Raw genomic sequence first — 22,700 nt, forward strand, 5'->3', positions numbered from 1 at the left:
GGTTATAGTGTGGTGTTGATGACACCAAGGTCAAGGGTTCAGATCCCCATACCTGCCTGCCACCAAAAAATAAAAAGGTGGGGGTGAATGTTATTTTCAGATTGCTTTCCAAAAGTGTCATATTAATATGTCAATTTACATGGGATAAGCAATGTACCTTTTAACATAGGCTTGCTCATACTCAGGAAAAAATTTTAATTCAAAAAACTAAAACAGCAATACACTACTGAATAATTAAAATTTCTCAGATTTCTAGTGATGTAGAACAGTTATCTGTTTATTTATAAGATATACTTCCTTTGACATGAACTATCTATTCATGTCCTGGTTGATGGAGTCTTGCTATTTTCTCATTCTGTTTGAGGACTTTTCATATTTACTACAAATATTTTATTTTCTTCTTTGGGGATTCATTTCAGGATATTCAGAATTTTATGCAGTTCTTTTTAATATTTTCCGTTAAATTGCAAAACAATTTTCTTATATGGAAAATGTATTTTACTATTATTCAGAATAATGTCTAGAATTCCTGGTTCTAAAATGGCACAGTATTATGAGTTGAATTGTGTCTCCACAAAAGATATGTTGAAGTCTAATCCCTGGAACCCCTGGTCTTTGCAGATGTAATCAAGTTAGGATGAGGTCATTAAGGTGGGCCCTAATCCAATATGACATGACTTTGTATGAGGACAAGAGACAAAGAGACACATAGGGAGAAGACAGCCATGTGACAACAGAGGCAGAGATTAAAGTGATGCATTCACGAACCAAGGGATGCCAACAATTGCCACCAGATGCCAGAAGCTAGAAGAGGCAAGGAAAGATTCTCTCCTCCAAGTTTCAGAGGAAGCATGATCCTGCCAACACCTTGATTTTGGATTTCTAGCCTCTAGAACTATCAGATAATATTTTTTTGCTCTTTTAAGCCACTCAGTCTATGGTGTTCTTTTAGAGCAGCACTAAGAAACTACACATATAGTAAAGATATTTCCACCACAGAAGAAAAAAAAAAAAAAAAAACCACACACACACAAACTTCAATAAAGCCAGGAAATATCTGAAGCTGAAGCTCCAATTCATGAAGGCAGACTATAATGTAAGTGAAGGAGACAAATGGAGGGAGATGAAACCCAAATGTCTGCAGACAGTGATAATGACAAGCAGCATATTTGCCCCACAGAAGCAAAGGAGGGCTCAGAAGCTAAAAAGACTTGGTACAATGGAGGGCATGGGCATGGAAACAGAAGACTTGGTTAAGTCTGTATAAGGGGCACTTAGAACCCCAATCTCCTCTCCCCCATTTAGGGAGGCCAGACAACTACCTCATTCCCACCCCTGCAGGATACCGGGGTTTTATTCTCCGGAGAATCTAAACTCCAGACTGGGGGCACTAGTCTGTGCTGAAAATACATATATTCATATTACATGTTAATATTCCCCAGACAGATGATTCAAATATTATTCTTTAGAGAAACTAAACATGCCTAGAGAAAAGGCCTATAAAAGGCCTATAGATTCTGACATTTGGGGATTTCCCCCGTAAAAAAATTCTCACTGCTCCATCACTCCCCTCACTCTAAAATATGAACATAAAGGATACCAGACAAGAAAGGAATTCTTCCAACATGAAAACAAGAGACTACAACTAACAGAAAAAAGGTCAGAAAAGAGACAATACCAGAAACAAAACAAGTTTTTTTCAAAAATACTATATAACATCCTAAGAGAGATAAAAGAAGACAGTGCATCCATGAAACCAGAATAGAATGATATATAAAAAGTCATGATCAGAGGGAACTAGAAAGAATTCTTAGAAATTTAAAATCATGATGGATGAAGAAAATAAATAGAAGAATAGGAAGATAAAGTGAGGAAATGCTCCAGAAAAAAGAACAAGAAAACAAAGAGATGGACAATAGGACATAAAAGACAAGAAAATTTGGGCTGGCTAGTTAGCTCAACTGGTTATAGCATGGTACTGAAAACATCAAAGTCCGGTGTTTAATCCCTGTACTGACCAGCTGCCAAAAAATAAAACAATAATAAAAAAGAAAAAAAAAAAAAAAAAAGACAAGAAAATTGGAGGACAAATCTAGGATTATAAGATTATAATACATATAAGATAAGGAAAAGGAGCTCCAAAAAGGGAGTCAGGGAACATGGTGGGGAGAAAATTATTACCAAAACAATACAAAGAACATTTTCTAGAAATTGGACACATGACTATCTAAATTTTAAGACAGCAAAATGAAAGAAAAAACACTCACATCAAAGAAGTTCATTGTGAATGTACAGATCATTAAAAGCAAAGAGAACAACCTAAAAGTTTCCCGAACATAGTGTGAGCAGACTACCGTCTCCCAGTATACCTTTCCCTTTTTTCCTTTTAGTAATAGGATCCCACGGATTTTCATAAGGAAAATGGCTGCTGAGTTAGAACATTTCTTAGCTTCCCTTGTAGCTAGATATGTACATTTGACTAAGTTTTGGGAGGACAGCAGAAGTGATGTATGCAACTCTCAGATCATGTTTTTATATCAAAGCTCCCTGTCCACCACCTTTGTGCTAGCTGAAAAATTTAACAACTAGAACAGGAGCTCAAGATAGTTATGGAAGCTACATCTTAAGAATTTTGAATTGCGTTCCTAGCTTAAAAACACTGTGGAGCAGATTTGTCTACTTGCTGTGGCTATTGTGAGAAATAAACTTCTACTTCATTTAAGGTTCTGTGTTTTTGAGTCCCTAAAGTATATCCTAACTAAAAACAAACAAACAAACAAAAAAATTGAAACTTAAGGTCATTGAGAGAAGAATTTTTGTCTATTTTGCTCACTGCCATATCCCTCACACCTAGAATAATGCCTACCCATATCAGGCATTCAAAACTTATGCACTAATAAATGAATGAATGAATGGTATTAGGCTTCTCAACAACAATTATGAAAGTAGTAGATAGTGGAGAAATGCCTTCAAAATTCTGAGTAAATAGTATATATAATTCTATACCCAGCCAAACTATTAACAATTAAATGTGTAATACATTTTAAGAAATCCAAGAACTTAAAAGCTTAATATCCTATGTATCCTTTCTCAGGTAACTACTGAAGGATGTGCCCCTACAAAAATAAGGAGGCATATCAAGAAAGAAGATAAAGAATCCAAAAAACAAGGACCTAACACAGGAGGTAAGTGAAGGGAATTCTAGGATGATAGCGAAAGAAAGTTCTAAGATGACAGCTGGGTCAGAGGCTCAGACAGCAACCAGTCCAAACTGGAGCAGGAGGACAAAAGGGTACCAAAAAGGAAGCTTCCAGGATAAAAAGAAAAAAAAAAAAAAATTCTGATAGGCTTTTAACTGGCCTGACATTATGGAAAACTACTGTGAAAGGGTATGGGAAAACTGGGCAATAGGTGTTAAACAAACTAACTTAAGCATTAATGAGGCAATTATTAACTTCTGGAAACAGATGTACAAGAAAGGAAGCATAATCATAGTATACACTACATAACTAAGCAGTGAATAATATTTGCCCCAAATGTGATAAGTATAGGCAGGGTAGAGAATGAAATCTTCATCTACCATAATAGGAAATCAGTAAACACTGTATAAAATTAATGATTCAAAAGAGAGAACAATATAAAAACATCATTTAGAAATGTGGAGGTGTCACTGGAGAACAAGAAAAGGGGTGGGGAGACAGAGAGTAGAAAGCTGTTAATTTAAGTGTTTTAGTGCTATTTGCCTTTTAAATTCCATGCATATATCACTTTGATAAAAAATTCTTAAAATTAAAATTAAATATAAAATTAAATATTTAAAAGACTAAACTCACTTTTTTCATAAGATAGGGATCTTCCTACTATCTAAATTATATACATTTTACTATACTAGATGCAGAAGACCTTTAGATCAGCAGAATTATTCCTGAAGCTGCTGTTTTCCTTTCTGGGTTATCTTGTTTTAAACAAACAATCACAGAGAGAAAGTTAACAGCATTTATGTTAAAAAATCATGAAATAATTAAGAATGGTAGAATAGTGCTTTATTTAAAATATTGCTTTAATTAGATAAGGTGAAGAAATAAGTAATCAAGGACTAGACTAGGAACCTAATAAATACTTGGTATATTATTCCTATGGAAAAGTGAATTGGAAGGGGTGTGGAAGGAGCAGAAACTGATATGAAATTACTGTTCAGTCTGTGCCAAATAATGTGTTAGGTGTTCTACATAGTTATTTCATTTGATCCTTAACAAATTTGGAGAAGGTAAATAATTTGTTCAAAGTCACACTGCCCCTAGATCATAAAATGATGAAAATAAGCTATAGTGAAGTTTAAATAGTACACAGCTGTAAGCAAATAATTCAACTTATTTATAAAATTTTTCATTTCTTATTCTTTAAATGTTGCTAAAACCCAAAACGCTGAATACAAATTTAATCAACCAGATTATGATCTTCACAGTTATCTCATTAGAATCAACTTATATTCTTACTTACTTGAATGTGGCAAGAGCACTGGAGCAAAGATGCTATTGCTGCCTATTGGAATGAGAAAAATTAATTTGAAAAGGAAGATAACATGTATGCTTTTATTTTTTAAATGTTTGTATAAAGTAACACGTAATACACAAAGAGCGCAGAATTCTATCACTATCTTTTGCCATGTTCATTTTTTAAAAAATGAACCCAGTACTCTCTGTACCTGGAATGTTTTTCCTTTCTTAGTGTAAGTGGTTGCTTCTCTATTGCAGTCTCTTTTTTAACTTCCCTCACAGAACTTACTACTTGTTTTCTTATTCATTGTCTATTATTGTTCCCTTTAGAGTGGTAGTGGGGCTCAAAAGGCACTAAATAAATCTTTGTTGAATAAATAAATTAGAAAATAATACAAATAAACAATGCACAAATGATGCTTTATTCTCTTGTGTTAATCTTGTGTTTTCACATTTAGATGTCACTTTTATCACTAATATAGTTTGAAAAGAATTCTATAGTTCCCTATTTAATAATATGAGAAGAATTATCTGAAATACAAGATTCTTTACATCAAATACTTACCACAGGAACTGCTGAGATCCACATCTAAAAACACACTAAGATCTGAAGAAGCAGATACTGGTGGAGTAGATGGTGTATTTGGAGAGGTTGGTGCTGACACTGTTGATTCAAGCTCAGTTTCAGCAATCCGACTAAAGCTTATCTTACATGGTTCTCTTTCTAATGGTGTTGGGTGACCTCGCAAAGTGCCTGAGGTAGAGCCATGTCGGCCTGCATTAGGCCTTATTCCAGGAGATTTTAAGGAGAAAGATGATTTCCTAGGCTAGGAAAAGCAAACATAATTAACTTGCATGTACTTTTGTTTTTATGACTTAAAACTATCTTATAAATTCTTAAATACACAGTTAAGAAAGTGCAATAAAATCCCACTTTGCAAGAGCAGCCTGTAGCATTCTAATACAAGCTTCTAGATTTGATTGGCTTTATTCTAAGATGGACTTCTCTTTTTAAAACAGCAGAAATAAAATTCTTGAAAATAACTTTTTGCTCCTAAAACACATAAACCTAAACACTTCTCTTTCAAATTATCTATATCAATTTTACATTTACTGGGAACATAATTTATACAACATACTTGCTGTGCTTCAGAGAAAAAAAAATATTCTTCCACCCCTTCCTTATACTAAATGATCAAACTCTACAACAGTGCTTTTAAAAAAAATTGCTATCATTGTCCTCCACCCTCATCCCTACCCCATTTTAAAAACTCTTCATCAGTAACCTAATGAAAAAACAAAGAACTCAGATTCAGAAAAGTTGAGTGAAAATCTCAACTGTGCCAATATCTAGCTATGCAACTTTGAAAAAGTTATTTAACCCTTTGAGACTCAGTTTTTTTGTTTGTAAAATCGGGATAAGAACTATATCATACAATTGTGAAGATGAAATAACATGAAACTATATCAATTTTACAATTACTGTTTCGCCCAAAATTGGTATATGTTTTTACTTATTTCCACATCTTGCTTTACTTTCAGCTACTTAGAGTTGGTCTTCCACTACTTTTGTTGCCACTGCAAACCCCTGAAATACCTAGGAACTGTAGCAACAAATTCTAGTGAAAGAGGTGGGTTTCGGAGGCAACCACAGACCATGGCCTCATTGCAGGAGTCATGTCACACCAGTAGAGACATGATATACCTGCTAACTCTTTCTCAGGCCTTTTCATTTCCTTTGCTCTATCCAGCTACCTGTTAGGTTCTCACTTTCTCACACCTCTTCCTCTTATACTAAAAGGGATCAACAGTGGACAGATAAATAAGTGGTACTAAGTGGTACTAAGATAGAGGATAAACCAAAAGGCTGACATTTTCTCCCAGGTACATATAATTTTAGAATCAGCATAGTACTGCAAAACAAAAAACCTAGGAACAGCTATTTGGTTACATTGCAATTTTAAGGGAATACGTTGTTAAACATTGAAAATAATATTATTTTTAAAAACAGAACAATTTTTCCAAAATTATAATGGACTTACAAATCGAGGTGGCTGTTTGCAGTTTCGGGGTTCAATTTCTAGTGACTTGTTGAACAAATAATCTGTAAACTCTTTTTCAGATGCACTTCCCATGGGGTTAAGGTTTTCAAAGAACCTCTGGAATTAAACAAATACTCACAAATATATGTTTTAGATCTTATTAAAATAAAATCCTATTAAAATTTTTCATGAAAATTATTTTAATACTAAAAAGTTATCAACAAATCAAGAGATCACAGTATCTGAAAGTTCATAAGGATTGCTTATTCCAATCTCACTACTTTCAAATAAGACAATAATTTCTGTGGAAGATATATTCTAGTCTTAAAGTTCTATTAAGGTGAGCAGATTTTCATTTATTACCATCTTAATGGCTCAGCAGTTAGCATCACTTATCCTTTAGTAAACTTTATTCCTACTCATTATAATAAAATGATGATCACCAGTAAGCTACCAAAAGTTTTCAGAATAAAATTATAGTTATTATAATCCACAATGAAATTTTGATAATCAGAAAAAAATTAGAGATAAACTGGATTAAGTCTATTCAAAAGCAATTTCAAGAACAATTATAAACGTTAACTTATCTGTGCTAAACTCTAGTATAAAAAATATTTTTATCAAAAAATATTTTGTTAAATAGTTTTCTTGAAAAATTTAAAGAGAGTAGATGTCATGTGCTCTTACCACAAAAATAACTATATGAGATGATGCATTTGTTAATTAGCTAAATTTAACCATTCTACAATGTATATGCACTTCAAAACATCATGCTGTACATGATTTAAAAAATAATTGTATCTGTCAATTAAAAATTTAAAAATTAATTTTAAAATATTTCATCTTTATCAAAAAATATTTTAAGGTCAAATTTAAGTTTTTAAGTAGAAAATTTAGATGATTTAGCAAAGTGCCAAAACAAAAACAAACAAAAAACCCCCCCAAACAGTAATCTCACTAACCCGACCAGAGATCTCACTGTTTATATTTTTCCAATAGAGTACCTTCCAATGTTTTTACTTTGTGTATGAATATATGCATTTATATATATGTATACGAATATTGAATTTTCTTCTGCAAAACTGGGATAACACCGTATTTAAAATTTTTTTTAGTTTATATTCAATAAACTTTTTCCCACAGTTTACTTATTTTATACAACACAGATTTTATTTAACTCTAGTATTTCATCACATGGAACAGAATTTATTTCACTAATCCCCCATATAGGTAGTTATTCATATTGGTGCTTTCTAGTTCTTTGCTATTATTATAATAATTATTATTGTAATTATTAATTCCTTATAATTATTAAGTTCTTGTGCATAAATTTTTCTCTATATCTCTTATGATTTCCTTAGAAAAATCTTTAGAAGCAAATTATCTAATTTAGCTTTGGTTTAGAAACATACATAAAAATATGTACTAGGTTTTAGCTTCAGCAGTAGGCAAAATGAGTTTTAAAATTTCTAGAATAAAATTTTTCCCATTTTTTCAGGCATTCTGCCAATTTCAAGAAAATTATATTGCTCCTCTGACAATACTGAAACAATTTGTTCTTATATTCAGGTTAAATCATGTGATCGAACAGTAATTTAAAGACTTTTAGAAAGCTATAAGAGCAGTATTGTTGATTTTCTCATCCTTTGCTCTATTGTTTAATATAAATAGGTAACCACCAGTAGCTTATGACTATTTTCTTTAGAGCAGGCATCTGTCTATGCTTTCATAAATGAGGTGCTTTAAGTCATTCTTTCTTAGGACCTCACTGTACTTTGTTCTGAACTGGGATCAAAGAATAGTTACTATCTCATAATTTAGAAGGGTGGGTGTGATGGTGGCTCTTTTCACTCAATATGCCCAATCTGCAGACTATGTCTAAAAACTTAGCACAATTTTTAATATAACAAGGTAACTTATTCTGGTTGATAGTTATACAGTAATAAGTTCTCAATTTCAAATAAGTATAATATAATAAAATTAATTTAACATAAACATTTTATCATAATTTAGAAGGTACCCCACATTTTATGGTACCACAGAATCAATATAATCAATATTACATACTATTGCTCAAAATAGAACATCAACTGATAGAATGTTAGAAAAATCATCTTCTGCTATGCTTCATACCTCTCTCCTGACCCTTCCCCTATTAAACACAGTGTTCTTATGAAGAGATGAATTATTTTACGTTACACTGGCACATGTAAAATATCTAAAATAGCTATCAATCAATGGTAGTACTAGTAGTAGATGTTCATTTTAATGCATGTCAGTTAGAAGGCTTCTTCTATTTTGTCATTCACTTTTTGGAAGTGCTGCTTCAAAGAAGCTGCACAAAGAAGCAGTACTTTCAAGAGAAAGTACTTAATAATGTTAATAACCGCAGACAGGGCAGAGTATCTAATATTTAACACCGCTTTATCTACTAATTATTCTTAACTCATTTTCATAGCAAAATAAATAGCATGATGTGTGATTATGATATTTCTTAAGAACATACAGGATTTAATATGTTCTCTTTTAAAGATAAGTAGAGAAAATATTTACCCTCATTTCTGGTTCTATCCGTAAACAGTAAGGCTGATTCTGATACTGCTGAATTTCTCCAGTAATTTCAGCAACTTTCCTCCTCTTACTGAAATTGATTAAATCTTTCCCTTTCTTTTTTAAAAAATCATTATTCCCTTCTTCGGTCTTCAGAATATTTGTTAAATATATTCCTAGAAAAAGAAGTATTTAAAGAAAAGTTATTTTTAAATTGGTTATTTAGTCAATCGTTTGGGAAAACAATTGCTCTAGTAAAGTTGAAAGACATCCTATATAATTCAGCAATTGTACTCCTAAAATGTTGACAATTCTCTGATATACTTAATCATCAGATCTTCATTAAGAATTTCTTTTTAGCACGGAATGAGTTAAAAGGAAATAAATGAAGTAAAAAGGAAATAAAGGCTACTAGCCTTTACTAAAATAAAGGCTACTAGTCTAAGAAATGGCAAATTAAGCTTTCCTAAAGCCTAATTTCACAAAGTCTAAATGTGTTAGATCTATTCTAATCAAACATTTTAATAGCTGACTGCAAATATGTAATGTCAGTGATCTTAAATGATTATTGATCAATAAATTAATTTTTAAGCCAATTTTGATTAATAAGACAACAGACTTATAAACTCTGTTTTCTCAGAGAAAATTTAGATAGAAAAGTAAGTATTTCCCACTCTAGGACAATAAAAAAGTTTTCAGTCCTTTCTTTCATGCATAATTACTGATTCATTTAAATTGGTGGCTCTCAACTGGGGGCAATTTTGTTCTTCAGCGGATATTTGGGAATGTCTGGAGACATTTTTAGTTATAAGAACTTGGGGGTGTTACGGGCACCTAGTGAACAGAGGCCAGGATGCCGCTAAACATCCTATAATGCATGTAACAACCCCTTACAACAAAGAATTATTTAGCACAAAATGTCAATATTGCTGATGTTGAGAAAACCTGATTTAAATCATTCAATTTCAATAGTATTTAAGAAAAGTTCACTTTATAAAACCTTCCTTCATAATACATAACAAAGTTTTAATTCTAAATTTAAAAATCACTTAAAAGCCTTTAATAAATTAAAGAGAAAGCAAACACTATGGATGTAAGATAGATACTATAAAAAAGAACAGTTACCATTTCATGAATGCTTACTATATGCTAGACTTTGTATTAGGTAGTACAATAAAATATTTTTAATCCTTATGACACCCCTATATATAAATTGTCATAATCTTCATTTTATAGATAAGGAAATAGAGAGTTTAGGTTTTATTTGTTGACACAGACAGCTAATAAAAGTAGATGAGCTCAGATATAAAATAAGGACAATCTGCCTCTAAAGACTGACCTCTTTTGACTATAATACACTCACCCTCTAGATATAATAACCATATTTAATAACTTACCAAAAAAAGGCACACAAGGTGGATTGATTGACTTAAGTTTTACTAGGTATTTTTTAAAGTGATCTTGACTTAATTCCACAGCTTCATCCAAAATTCTCCGTTTTCTTTCCTGCAATGCCTTTAAAATATATAAATTGAGTGTAATTTTTTATAATTCAATCCTATTTTATGAATACAGAGCTTTAAACTTTATAAAATTTTGCAAATACATAAAAAAGTTTTTAAAATTAAGAGATGAGTGGTATTCCTTTGTGCACTTGCCTGAATGATTTCTCTTCTCTTTATCAATAAAAACAAAACCTAAAACCTTTAATTTTTCTAATATAAATTAGAGGATTAAGCAATAAATAAAATTCTTCCTCAGGACCTTGTCAGTTATAATTTTGATTAGCCAGGGTTTTAAGTTATAGCAGCAGGAAAGAAAAATTACAATCCCTCAGCATTCAAATATTTTTCCACTGAAAGATTTTTAGGGGCAAGAAGACTGGAACTTAAGTCTTCAGTAAACAAACAGGCATTTATTTTGTATTTTATTATTATATTTTATTATTGAAAATTAATTACTTTATTTTAAACCTGATAAAGAATATACACGTGCACCAAAAAACCACAACAAACATTATATTTGATGGAGAATCCTTCGATGCATTTCCTTTAAGTTAAGGAAAAAGCAAAGGAACTGCATTGTAGCTTTTATTTAATACTATACATACAGAAGTCCTACCAAGCATGCACCTACCAAGCATGCACAAGAAAAAGAAATAAAAGACTAGGAATTAAAAAGAAAAAAATTTGTCCATGAAGAAGCTCCAATAAATCTACACAAAAAATGTTAATGGAGAACTTAGCAATGTTTTTGTATATAAAACCAATAGGTAAAAATCAACTGCATTTAAATATCATCAATAAAGAAAACATGATTTTAAAAAAACAGTCCAATATAAATCTAACAAAAGAAGTGTGAGATTTCTGCCAAGAAATCCATAAACCTTTATTAAATGAGTAAACAAATAGGGAGATACACCATGCTCTTCAGTGGGAAGACTCATTATTACAAAAATGTCAGTTCTTCACTAATTGATTTTCAGATCCAGTGCAACTCCTATCAAAATTCTCACTTTTTAAAATGAAGATTAAATTGATTCTAAAATTTATACAGGAAAACAAAGGGCCAAGAATAGGTCACTCTCAAAAAAGAATAAGGTTAGCAGGGACCTGCCATATTCTTCTTTATCAAGAACTAGTATAAACTTATGGGAATTTTGACACATGGGACTGGCATAGGAATAATCAAATAGATGAAAGGAACAGAATAGAGAGACCAGAAACAGGCCCACACATGTGGATTCTCAATTTATGACCCAGCTGGCACTACAGATCAATGAGGAAAGGATGGACTTTCAATAAATGTGTGGGAGCAACTGAGTAGCCATATGGAACAAAAAAGTGAAATTAGACTCCAAGCTCACCACATACTCAAAACTCATTACCAGCTGGATGAAAGATTTAATGAAAAAGACAACACATTAGGACAATAGGGGAGGATGTGTTAAACAAAACACCAAAAAAGAATAAATTACAAAGGAAAAAATAAGTAAATTTGACTACATTAAGAATTCTTGTTCATCAAAAGGCATCATAAAAAAGGTGAAAAGGGGAGCTTCAATCTGGGAAGAGACATGCACAATGCACATAACTGACAAAGAATTAGAATCCAGAATATAAGAGAACTCACACAAATCCACTAAAAAAACGCAACGAAGAGTCAAGAAATTTCCAAGAAGAAATACAAAGAACGAACACTTGAAAAGAGGTTCAAACTCATTAGAAATCAGGGAAGTATAAATCAAAACAAGACTAGAAAAATTTAAAGGATTGACAATATCAAGTGTTGGTGAGAATGCGAAACAACTGGATCTCATGTATACCTTATGGGAGTGTAAACTGGGACAACTACTTGGGAAGATAATTTGACACTACCTAGTAAAGCTGAAGACATTCATATCTTATCATTCAGCAATTCTACTTCTAGAAATTCTGCTTTTAGAGTATTTTTTTGTGTGTGCACCAGGATACATGTAAAAAATACTCACAGCAATACTGTTAATAATAGTCCCAGACTGGAAACAACCCAAATGACCATTAACTAATGAATAAATCAATAAATTTTGGTAAATTTATTCCTGTAGTATCATACAGTTATGAAAAAGAATGATCTATATCCACAAGAAACCATATGGATGAATCTTAGGAATATAATGTTGAGTGAAAAAATCAATGAACAGTCATATTCAGATAAATTAAAAAACATGCAAAATGAAACAGTATTATTTGGAGATACAAACAGTAAAACTATAGAAAAAAGCAATAGAACTATGAGCATAAAATTTAGAATGGTGATTGGTTCTGAAGGGGCAAAGAAGGAGATGGAATTGGGAAGGACTCTCAACCTGGAGGCCAGGTAAACAGGTGTTTTTTGTATTTTTTATTGTTTATGCCTAAAAAATAATTTTACAAATAAGTTGTGTACCTAGTACTTAAAAAAAATAAAATTTAACCTCTCAAAATGAATATACTACCTCAGAGTTTTACAAAATCAGAATTGAAATTATTAATCTACTAAACAGATTAAAAGTAATTTTTCCTCCACTCCCCTCTAATCACAACCCACTGAAAGAATCAATGTTAAGAGAGGAGTGTGTTTCCTTCCACACTGTTCTCAATACTCATGCAACTTCACTTAGAGGTTTAGGGTTTGTTCAGTTTCATTACACTCAAATGCAATCACATTATAGCCATTCTGAAGCTTGTATTTTTTTCCCTAAAATATCAGAAATATTCTTCCAAGATAATACACATAGATCCCATTCACTTTTTTTCTATAGCTGAATAATATTCCACATTACAGGTTTAAGATAACGTATTTAATTATTCTCCTATTGATGGCCATTCAGGTTGTTACTAGTTTTCTTTTCATTTTTTCTTTTTTTTTTTAACTTCTCACTGTACATTGTAGTTGATTTTCATGCCCCTTTACTCGTTCCTCTCTATCTCCTTTGTTACCAATTTTCTGCCACAACAATCACTGCTGCAATAACTATATCTTTGCATGTATAACTTTTATAGTCTGGTAGTTTTATTTCTTTAGGATTCTGGGTCCAAGAGTATATGTATTTTTATTTTTAATAAATATTGCTAAATTACTTTCTAGAAAGATTGTAAAAATTCACATTCCCAAAGGCAATATTTGTATGGCTGAGTTTCTAACTCATTATTCTTCACTTAGAAAAAGTCCTTCTAGATACAAAAGCAAAGAGAGAACCATAATGAAGAGACTTATATGTTTAACTAAATAATAATTATAAATCTTTCAAACATCAAAACATTACAAATGTTTTTAAATTAAAGAGACATAATAAAGACAAATAGAAATTAGAGAAAATAAGGACAGTTTTAATATCTCTAATATATAAAAATTCCATATAAATCAATAAAATACACAAAAAGAAAAATGAGAAGACATGAACAGAAAAATCATAAAGAAGAAATCAAAGTAGCCAATAAATACATCTTAAAATATTCAATCTCACTAGTTATTTTTAATATAATTTAAAATGAGATTTTTTTTCTTTTTGGCCCATAAATTCTGTAAAAGAGTTTTTCATATAGTAATATTGAGGAGCATTTAACATATCTTGCTAGAACCTTGGCAAAAGTATCAAAAGTCTTAAAATGTGCAAAACTTCTGACCCAGGATCTCCACCTCTAAGAACTTATTCTAGGGAAATAATCAAATTCTTACAAATATTTCTATATATCAATGCTTCATGATAAGTTATTTATCACAGCAAAAAATCAGAAATAACTTAGTTGTCAATAAGCTGTCTCGGTTGACAACAGAGTGATGGAATAAATTATAATATATCCATGAAACAGAAAACCATATAGCCATTTAAAATCTTGTTTTTGAAGACAAACTAATAAAATAGGAAAGTGTTTACAAGAAAAAGATGCAGTCTATTAAAATCTATGTACAATTTGATCTCAATTTTGTTATTAAAAATATACACTTAAAATATCTCTCTATACTTTCTATATCCCCTGAATTTTCTATAATAAATACCAAGCACATATTTTATAATTAAAAAAATAAAATAGTCCGGCCAGTTAGCTCAGCTGGCCAGAGTGTGGTGTTATAACACCTAGGTCAAGGGTTCAGATCCCCATACTGGCTGGCAGCTTTAAAATAAATAAATAAAAAAAAAAAAATCGGATCCCCATACTGACCAGCCACCAAAATAAATAAATAAATGAATGAAATGAAATGAAATAAATTTTAGAAAGGGTTCTCTTCATGTTATTCATTTTTTTGACTATATACTAAAGGTAATGAAAAAGTTACTTGTATATTTATACTTAAAGTCATTTGTCATTTATTTGAGACTATCAATCAATGTGTTATTGAAAAAAGCAATCTTTTACATTAATTTTATGTTCCCCCAAAAGGACGAAATATTTAAGCCTAAAACTTACCTCAAAGGTATGGTCTAATCTGTATACTGATACTGAATTTACTGCACTGACTATCTCCAATACACCATTGAAATTATTCAAATCTTGAAAAACTTGCAGAATTTCTATAATTCTACTTAGTACTGCAACTCGTTCTTCAAAATTTTCTGCTTCCACAATGCATCTAACAACAACAAAACAAAAATTCATGGCTTAGAAAAGTTTCTTCATCTTACTTAGAAAACAAGAAACCTATTTCTAGCCAGAATTTTAGCTTAAACATGACTTAATGTTATGATAATTATGAATTAATTAAAAAAAAGTAATTATACAAAGTAAATAAAAACTTACTTTTCAAACCAGAGGGTGAGATTTGTGGTATGGCGAATCATTTTTAATAAATTTGGAGAATTTATTTCTTTATCTTCTTTGGTCCATACACTCCCTACAAGTTCAGAAGGTTGGACTTTCCTGTGGAATCAAAAATCAATGCAACTTATCCTACAAAGGATTAGTACCATAATTATTTAAATATCTCCTAAAACTTAAAAAGAAAAAGATAATTAACCCAAAAGATAAATGGATAAACATATGAACACGGAATTCACAGAGGAACAGACCCAAATAGCCACAAACATGAAAAAATACTTTCTTACTCAAAGAAAAGAACATAAAATCGCAATGAAATCCCATTTTACTCCTGTCACACTAACAAAAGTCTGGTAAAAATATGATAAAACAGGAACTCTCCAACATTGACATGGAAGTAAAAATTGATACAACCACTCTGTAAAACAATCTGGCAATATCTCACAGTATTAAAGATATACACACTAAATGACCCAGCAATCCTACCTCTAGGTATATACCCTAGATAAACTCTTACACAAAGTCATGAGATGGTATTTACAAGAATGTTCAGTGAAGCATTTTTGTTAAAGATAAAAATCCCTAACAACCTAGACGCTCATAAAGAGACTGGATAAACTGTAGGAAGACTTATACAAGTGGAATACTACACAGCAGCTAAAATAAGCAAACTAGAACTATATTCATCAATTTGAACAAATACCAAAAACAATTTAAGTAAAAAAAAAAATGCATAACAATACATACCTATATGAAGTTTAAAAATGTGCAAAACAATGATACATATTATTTATGAAAATGTGCATATGTATATAAACTATAAAGACATACAAAGGAATAGTAAACACCAAATTCATGGTAGTAGTTATTTCTTAGGGGAAAGAAGAGCAATGAGACTGGGGAGAATAAAATAAAGTATTTCAATTTTATCTGTATATATATTTTTTTGTTCATGAGTACTCATTACATTATTTTCTGTATTTCTTGCCATGCCTGAAAAATTTAGTAAAAAATATCAGACAGATAAGATTAAATCATTGTATACAGTGATTAAGGATTACATAATTAAAAAATTGACCAGTGGCATTGCCATCAATGTCCTAGAGACTTGGCTATTCATAAAAAAAAAAAAAAATTTTTTTTTAATCAGTAGATTTGAGTATATAAATGGATACTTGCTAATCGTTTTTGAAGTAAGTTTTCTTAAGTGACTCTACTATTTCACCAGGAATTTAATTACAAATGGTGTCAATGTTTTATGTAAGCTACCCTTCTTCCATAATACATATCACTTAACAAAAGTATTTCTTTTTTTTTTTTTTTGTATTTTTGTGACCGGTAAGGGGATCGCAACCCTTGGCATGGTGTCGCCAGCACCGCGCTCAGCCAGTGAGTGCACTGGCCATTCCTATATAGGATCCGAACCCGCGGCGGGAGCACCGCTGCGCTCCCAAGCGCTGCACTCTCCCAAGTGCGCCACGGGCCGGCCCTTAACAAAAGTATTTCTATGTCCTGAAAGTAGCTCCACATGGAGGTAAGTGCTTTGATTTTTTTTTCCTGATGTCCGTTCATGTAATAGTCACTCTATAAGTAAAAAACATGATTATTATTTTCTTTATTACCTCAAGTAACAAGTCCTTTCATTCCTACCTATCATAAAACCCATAAAATAAACAAAAACTACCTGAATTCCAAATTACTTAAAATATAACATGGCAGGTTATGCTAAATCTCTGGCGGGTGAGCTAAAGGTTTGATTCTGAAAGGCACAGCCAGTACAAACCAGAGGCCAATTCTAAAGAAGGTAAAGTTTATCTTTGGTACCTCCCTACATTCTCCATTAGCACTAAAATTTTTAAATTTTTGCTTTTCCCAGTGTAAAAAGTGGCTGCTAGTCAGGATAACTAGGTATTCATATTTTAAAGGGGGCTCATGAATGCAGAAAAATTTTTGATGAAATGATAGCAGTGAGGACCTATTTTTCAACACAGAGGTGTTACCTGCCACGTCTGTTCTCTTCACAGAAGCCTGGATTGTAAATGAACAAAGAAAGCCTGTCTCACTCAATATTCTATTGATTTAGCTGCCAAGAGCCAGCATCTATACTGACTGACTGACATCAAACTAAAGCAATCTGAGAAAATATTAGGAGTAGGAGAAGGGTGATTGACTTGAAAGTGGTTGTTATTCAATTGCATTAGTCTTCTCCCTGCCATTCCTCTTGTGAAGGATTGCTAGTCCCTAATCTAGGCCTCAATAGTGATATGAGACTTTTATCTGCATGACAGACTGTATAGTTAAAACCATCTATCTATAAAAGCACTCCTCCCAGCCAATGAGAACAGATGTATTTTTAAGCACTTATGAATAATTTGCAAATTGTTCTGAAAATGGGTAGCTAAATGTTCCAGGCTCTTGAAAACAGAGCAGGAAACTAACATTAGTTGTCTACCTGTAGAGATCAGATTCCAGAAGTGTTAGCTGACGTGCAATTTCTATTGGATGAAGTGTCATGAGATCAAATGTGTCAAACTGTCCTGGTCTGCTGATATGCCATTCAATTGGTGGAGGTGGACTTTCAAAGGTAATATTATGGCTTATTCCATTTGCCTGAGCTTGCTTCTTCCTCTTTATGATCTTAGCAATTGATTCTACCCATTTCTTCATAGCTTTCCCTAGAAAAAGAACACATAAACAAAAATGCCTTTTATTTGACAGACATAACTGCAAATCTTTATATAATCTTTAACTTATACCCAGCTTCAACAATTACCAACTTATGGCCAATTTTTGTTTCATTTAAACCCACTCATGCCCTCCCTTCACTCTCTAAGTTATTCTGAAACAGATCTAAGACATCATATCATTTCATTCATATTTAAGTATGTGTCTCTAAAAGACTCTTTAAAATAATTACCACAATACCATTATCACATATAAAAACTGACTTCTTAGTATCTTCAAATATTGTCAGTGTTCAAATTTCTCTGATTGTCTCATAAATGTTTTCTTACAGATAGTTTGAAAAAGGATCTAAACAAGATCCACATATGGCATTTAGTCAATATGTCTCAAGTCTTCTTTAATATGCAGGTCCCTCCTTTATCATTTATTTGTGCTTGCAATTTATTTATTGAAAAAATTGAATTATTTGCCTTGTGGTGTTTCCCAAGTCTACATTTTGCCAAGTCCATCCCAGTGATATCATCTGCCATGTTTCTCTGTCCCCTATATTTTCTGTACACCAGAGACATAGAGCCTTGGTCTAATTCAGGATCAAGTTTTTGATACAAATACTTGCTGATAATGCTTCTAACAGCAGGTATATAATGTCTAGTTATCTCTCTTTTTGTGATGTTAAGCATCCACTCCTAATTCCCTAGAGCTATTATTTTACTAGAAATTGATAAACAGTGACATTCTATCATTCTTTCTTCACTTAGTTGAAATATTTCTATAAAAATAAACTTTCCCTCATGAACTACTTGGTTATCCTGAGTTATAAGTTGTATAGAAATCACATTCTCTATTTTAAATAAAATTTCCCATAACAACAAGCAGGACATTAACCAACCACCAAAAAAACAAAAACATAAGTAGGACATGAAATAAGCAAGGCTTGTTATGGTATTCTTAATTAATGTTCTATACTGTCAGATCAAACATAAATGTTCTTGGGCTGGCTGGGTAGCTCAGCTGGTTAGAGTATGGGGTTGGTAACACCAAGGTCAAGGGTTAAGATCCCTGTACTGGCCAGCTGCCCCCCCCCCCCCACAAAAAGAAATGAAAAGAAAAAAGTTCTTGATTCAGTAATAGACATTTGATGACACATACGTCTGTTTAAATGTTCATGGCCTAGAGTTTCACATCATGGGCTGTGATTCTGAAACTTCAAGTATGAAACTCCTCTCTTTCAGGTGCCAAAAATACACCAAAAACTTTTCCAGAGGAAGTAAATATAATGAAAAAGCTGTTAATCATTCAAAATTAAAGAACAAGATTAAGGAAAATTAAAATTACACATATTTTTATTTAATTGAAGAAATGACAACCTTGAGGTGAAATAAAATTAAATAGCTTAAATTTATTAAAGAGGACTTTTGACTTCTTTAAAAGAAATGTTCTCCTCAAAAACTTGAAAAGGCAAGGTTCGGAGCCTTCAGATAGTTTTAAACATACGTGAGCTTCTTAGAGTCTATAAAAATCGCTCAATGTTATTTCAGCTTTTAAAAAAAAAAATAGTTTCACTTGTTAATTAAAATTCACACAAATTTGAAAATAAACTCATGTGCAACATAAGAGTCAATCAAACCTTTAAATAATATACCTTTTACACTTGAAATGAAGGATTCTAGTCTTTCAAGCAATTCCGAATCTCTTTCAAAGTCATAAAAATGGTGTTCAACCCAGTGCCGAAACACATTTAAGATTCTGATAAAATGGAAAGAAACACATTTTAGTGAAACCTAAGCACTCAATTACACTTTCACTTCTCTAATGTCATGGTAATAGCTTTATATACCAGGGCCAAAATAATATTCAGAGTCTAATCTATATTTAATTAATACCTTAAGTAGGTCTCCAGACTGTACATTATTTAAAAATTATACTTTAAAAATATTTTAAGCATAAAAATGTGGTTTCTGTGCTTAATTTCCCACTTATGTTAAGGAAAAGTGTCTTTTCTTTATTCATATGTAGAAAATTCATACTCTATAGTATAAAAGCTATTCTTAAATCTTTAAACTGAAAAAGCATTTTAAGATCTAAATTAAGATCTAAATTTTGATATATTTTTCCCATAAAATGGAAAACCAACTAAGATTTAGCATATGTGGTTCTAAATTCAAGTGCTCATCATCAAATTTCTAATCTAAAATATGGCTACATTCATTTCATTTCAAAAGACAAAAATATCATTTTTGACAGAAGAGCTAGTCTGTTTTGCAGTATCACAAAAATTACTTATAACCTGGGAAGTAGATAATAGATTTAATCAACTATATAAATATAACACTCCACTCACCACCATGGAGACATATATAGATGGTGTAAATTAGTGATATTAGCATTTTTTTTCTTTCATTACTTCAACAAATGACTATTTCCAGGTTAGCTTCTACTCCCCCCAATAGACAACAGTTTTTCTCTCAAGCTAAGAAAATACATTTAATTCTCCATCTCTGTCATGCTATTCATAATAGAACAACCTTAAGTCATTGTTTGCCTGGTTGGCTCAGTGCCTTAGAGAATATTTCAAGAGATCACAAAACAGCTTCTAGTTTACACGTAGATCAATTCAAATAGTTCTGCTTCCATTTTCCCTTCTTTCTAGTTTCTACAGCATCAATGTAATTTTAAAATTACTATAATGTAGAAGAAAAAAAATCTCATCAGACTTCATCGAAATTAAAAACTTCAGCTCATCAAAAGACATAATTAAGAAAACTAATAGGCAATCCACAGACTGGAAAAAAATATCTGCAAAACATTTATCTGACAAAGGACTAGCATCTGGTCCTACTCAATATACTCCTACAGCTCAATAACAAAAAGACAAACAACTCTATAAAAAAAAAAAAAGACAAGATTTGAACATACTTCACAAAATAAGTATGAATGGCCAATAAGAAACAATAAAAAATTCTCAACATCATTAGTAATCACAGAAATACAAATTAAAACCATAATGAGATAGAACTACACACCCAGCAATATGGCTAATGTATGAAGACTGACATCACTAAACACTGGTGAGCATGTGGAGCAACTAGAACTTTCATCACTGTTAGTGAGAATGTTTCAAAAAGTTTTGACAGTTTCTTTTAAAACAAAACATACACCTATCTTATGACCCTCCCATTCTACTCTGAGTTATTTACCCAAGATAAGTAAAATAAATATATTCACAATAAGACTTGTAAGATAAAGTTCACAGCAATTTTATTCATAATAATCAAAAACTGGAAAAAGCCCAGGTGTCCTTCAGTGGGAAAAATGAGTAAATAAACTGTGGTATATTCATGTAATAAAACTCTAACTCAGCAATAAAATAGATCAAACTACTGATAGAAGCAACAACATGGATCAATCTCAAAAGCATGCTGAGTAAAAGAAGTATGACACAAAAGATAAGAATCTATTTATATGAAATTCTAAAACAGTAAAACTACTCTACGGAGAAAGAAATCAGAATACTGCCTTCGAGTAGTGAGAACAAAAACTGATTAGAAGAGGCATACGGGAACTTTCTGGGATGTGGTAACATTCTATATCTTGAAAGGAGTTTGGATTATAGAGATGTATGTGTTTGTTAAAATTCAACCAAAATAAATGTACAATGAATGTGTATATTTCATTGTATGCACATTTTAGAAAATAATAATAATAAATACTGAATTGTTAATGACATACAAGTTGAAGTATTTAAAAAGCGTACTTGGAAATACATCCAAAAAATTAGATGATTAATGGACTGACAGAAGAACAATAAATGAATAGATATGTGATAAAATAAGTATACTAAAATGTCAACAGTAGATCTAGATGGTGGGTTTATGAGTGTTTACAATACAATTTTCAATACTGTTATATGTTAAAAAATATGTAAAAAATTAATATCACATATTCTGCTAAAAATCCATCAATGCTCACAGAACAGATTTAACAACTTGGCTTGGATTTCATCCACCTCATTCCGTTTAGTTAATCGCATCTACTACTACTTGTAATACAATGTCTTCATTTCTCTTAGGTCAATTTCCTTATCTATTTCCTCTGCACACCATTTTCATTTCTGCCTTCTTGCCTTTCTTCCTACTATATCACATTATCGTGAACACCTATAATTACCTTTCTGCCTATCTAAATCCTATGTACCTGTTAGGGACAACCTAAAACTTTGCCTCTTCCAAGATGTCTTCCCTAATTGTTCTAGCCTAATTTCAGCTGTTCCTGAAATTTTAGAGGGATGTATTTTTCTAAGTCACTTAAACATTCAAAGTAGAATAACACATAAGTGTTTCACATATTCTTTTTCCCCAATAAAATCACATATCATGATGCCATAATATTATGACAGTCTATGTTATTTCTGTACTCACCATAATTGCAAATACTGCACTGAGAACACAGAAAATGCTTAGGAATAAATACTTAAAGAATTTACATGACTGAGGGTTTAAGATTATATTCCCCAGGGCTGAGCCGGTGGCGCACTTGGGAGAGTGGTGCGGCGCTGGGAGCGCAGCGACGCTCCCGCAGCGGGTTCAGATCCTCTATAGGAATGACCGGTGCACTCGCTGGCTGAGTGCCGGTCACGAAAAAGACAAAAA

At 31.7% G+C, this 22,700-nt stretch overlaps 1 protein-coding gene across 2 annotated transcripts in view; it reads right to left on the reverse strand.

The window, feature by feature from the left end:
* The window catches only part of SOS2 (SOS Ras/Rho guanine nucleotide exchange factor 2), an 88,054-nt gene that overhangs the window by 7,151 nt on the left and 58,203 nt on the right, over window positions 1–22,700 (reverse strand). For both annotated transcript variants that reach the window (XM_063090772.1, XM_063090773.1), the window contains 9 exons: window positions 19,694–19,797; window positions 17,819–18,041; window positions 15,349–15,468; window positions 15,019–15,181; window positions 10,486–10,603; window positions 9,092–9,264; window positions 6,539–6,655; window positions 5,062–5,323; window positions 4,501–4,542 (listed from right to left, as the gene is read on the reverse strand). In XM_063090772.1, coding sequence (XP_062946842.1) covers window positions 4,501–4,542; window positions 5,062–5,323; window positions 6,539–6,655; window positions 9,092–9,264; window positions 10,486–10,603; window positions 15,019–15,181; window positions 15,349–15,468; window positions 17,819–18,041; window positions 19,694–19,797 — 1,322 coding nt within the window. The remainder of the gene's footprint in view (window positions 1–4,500; window positions 4,543–5,061; window positions 5,324–6,538; window positions 6,656–9,091; window positions 9,265–10,485; window positions 10,604–15,018; window positions 15,182–15,348; window positions 15,469–17,818; window positions 18,042–19,693; window positions 19,798–22,700) is intronic.

The sequence above is a fragment of the Cynocephalus volans genome, chromosome 3, assembly GCF_027409185.1.
Source record: "Cynocephalus volans isolate mCynVol1 chromosome 3, mCynVol1.pri, whole genome shotgun sequence".
Lineage (NCBI taxonomy): Eukaryota > Metazoa > Chordata > Mammalia > Dermoptera > Cynocephalidae > Cynocephalus > Cynocephalus volans.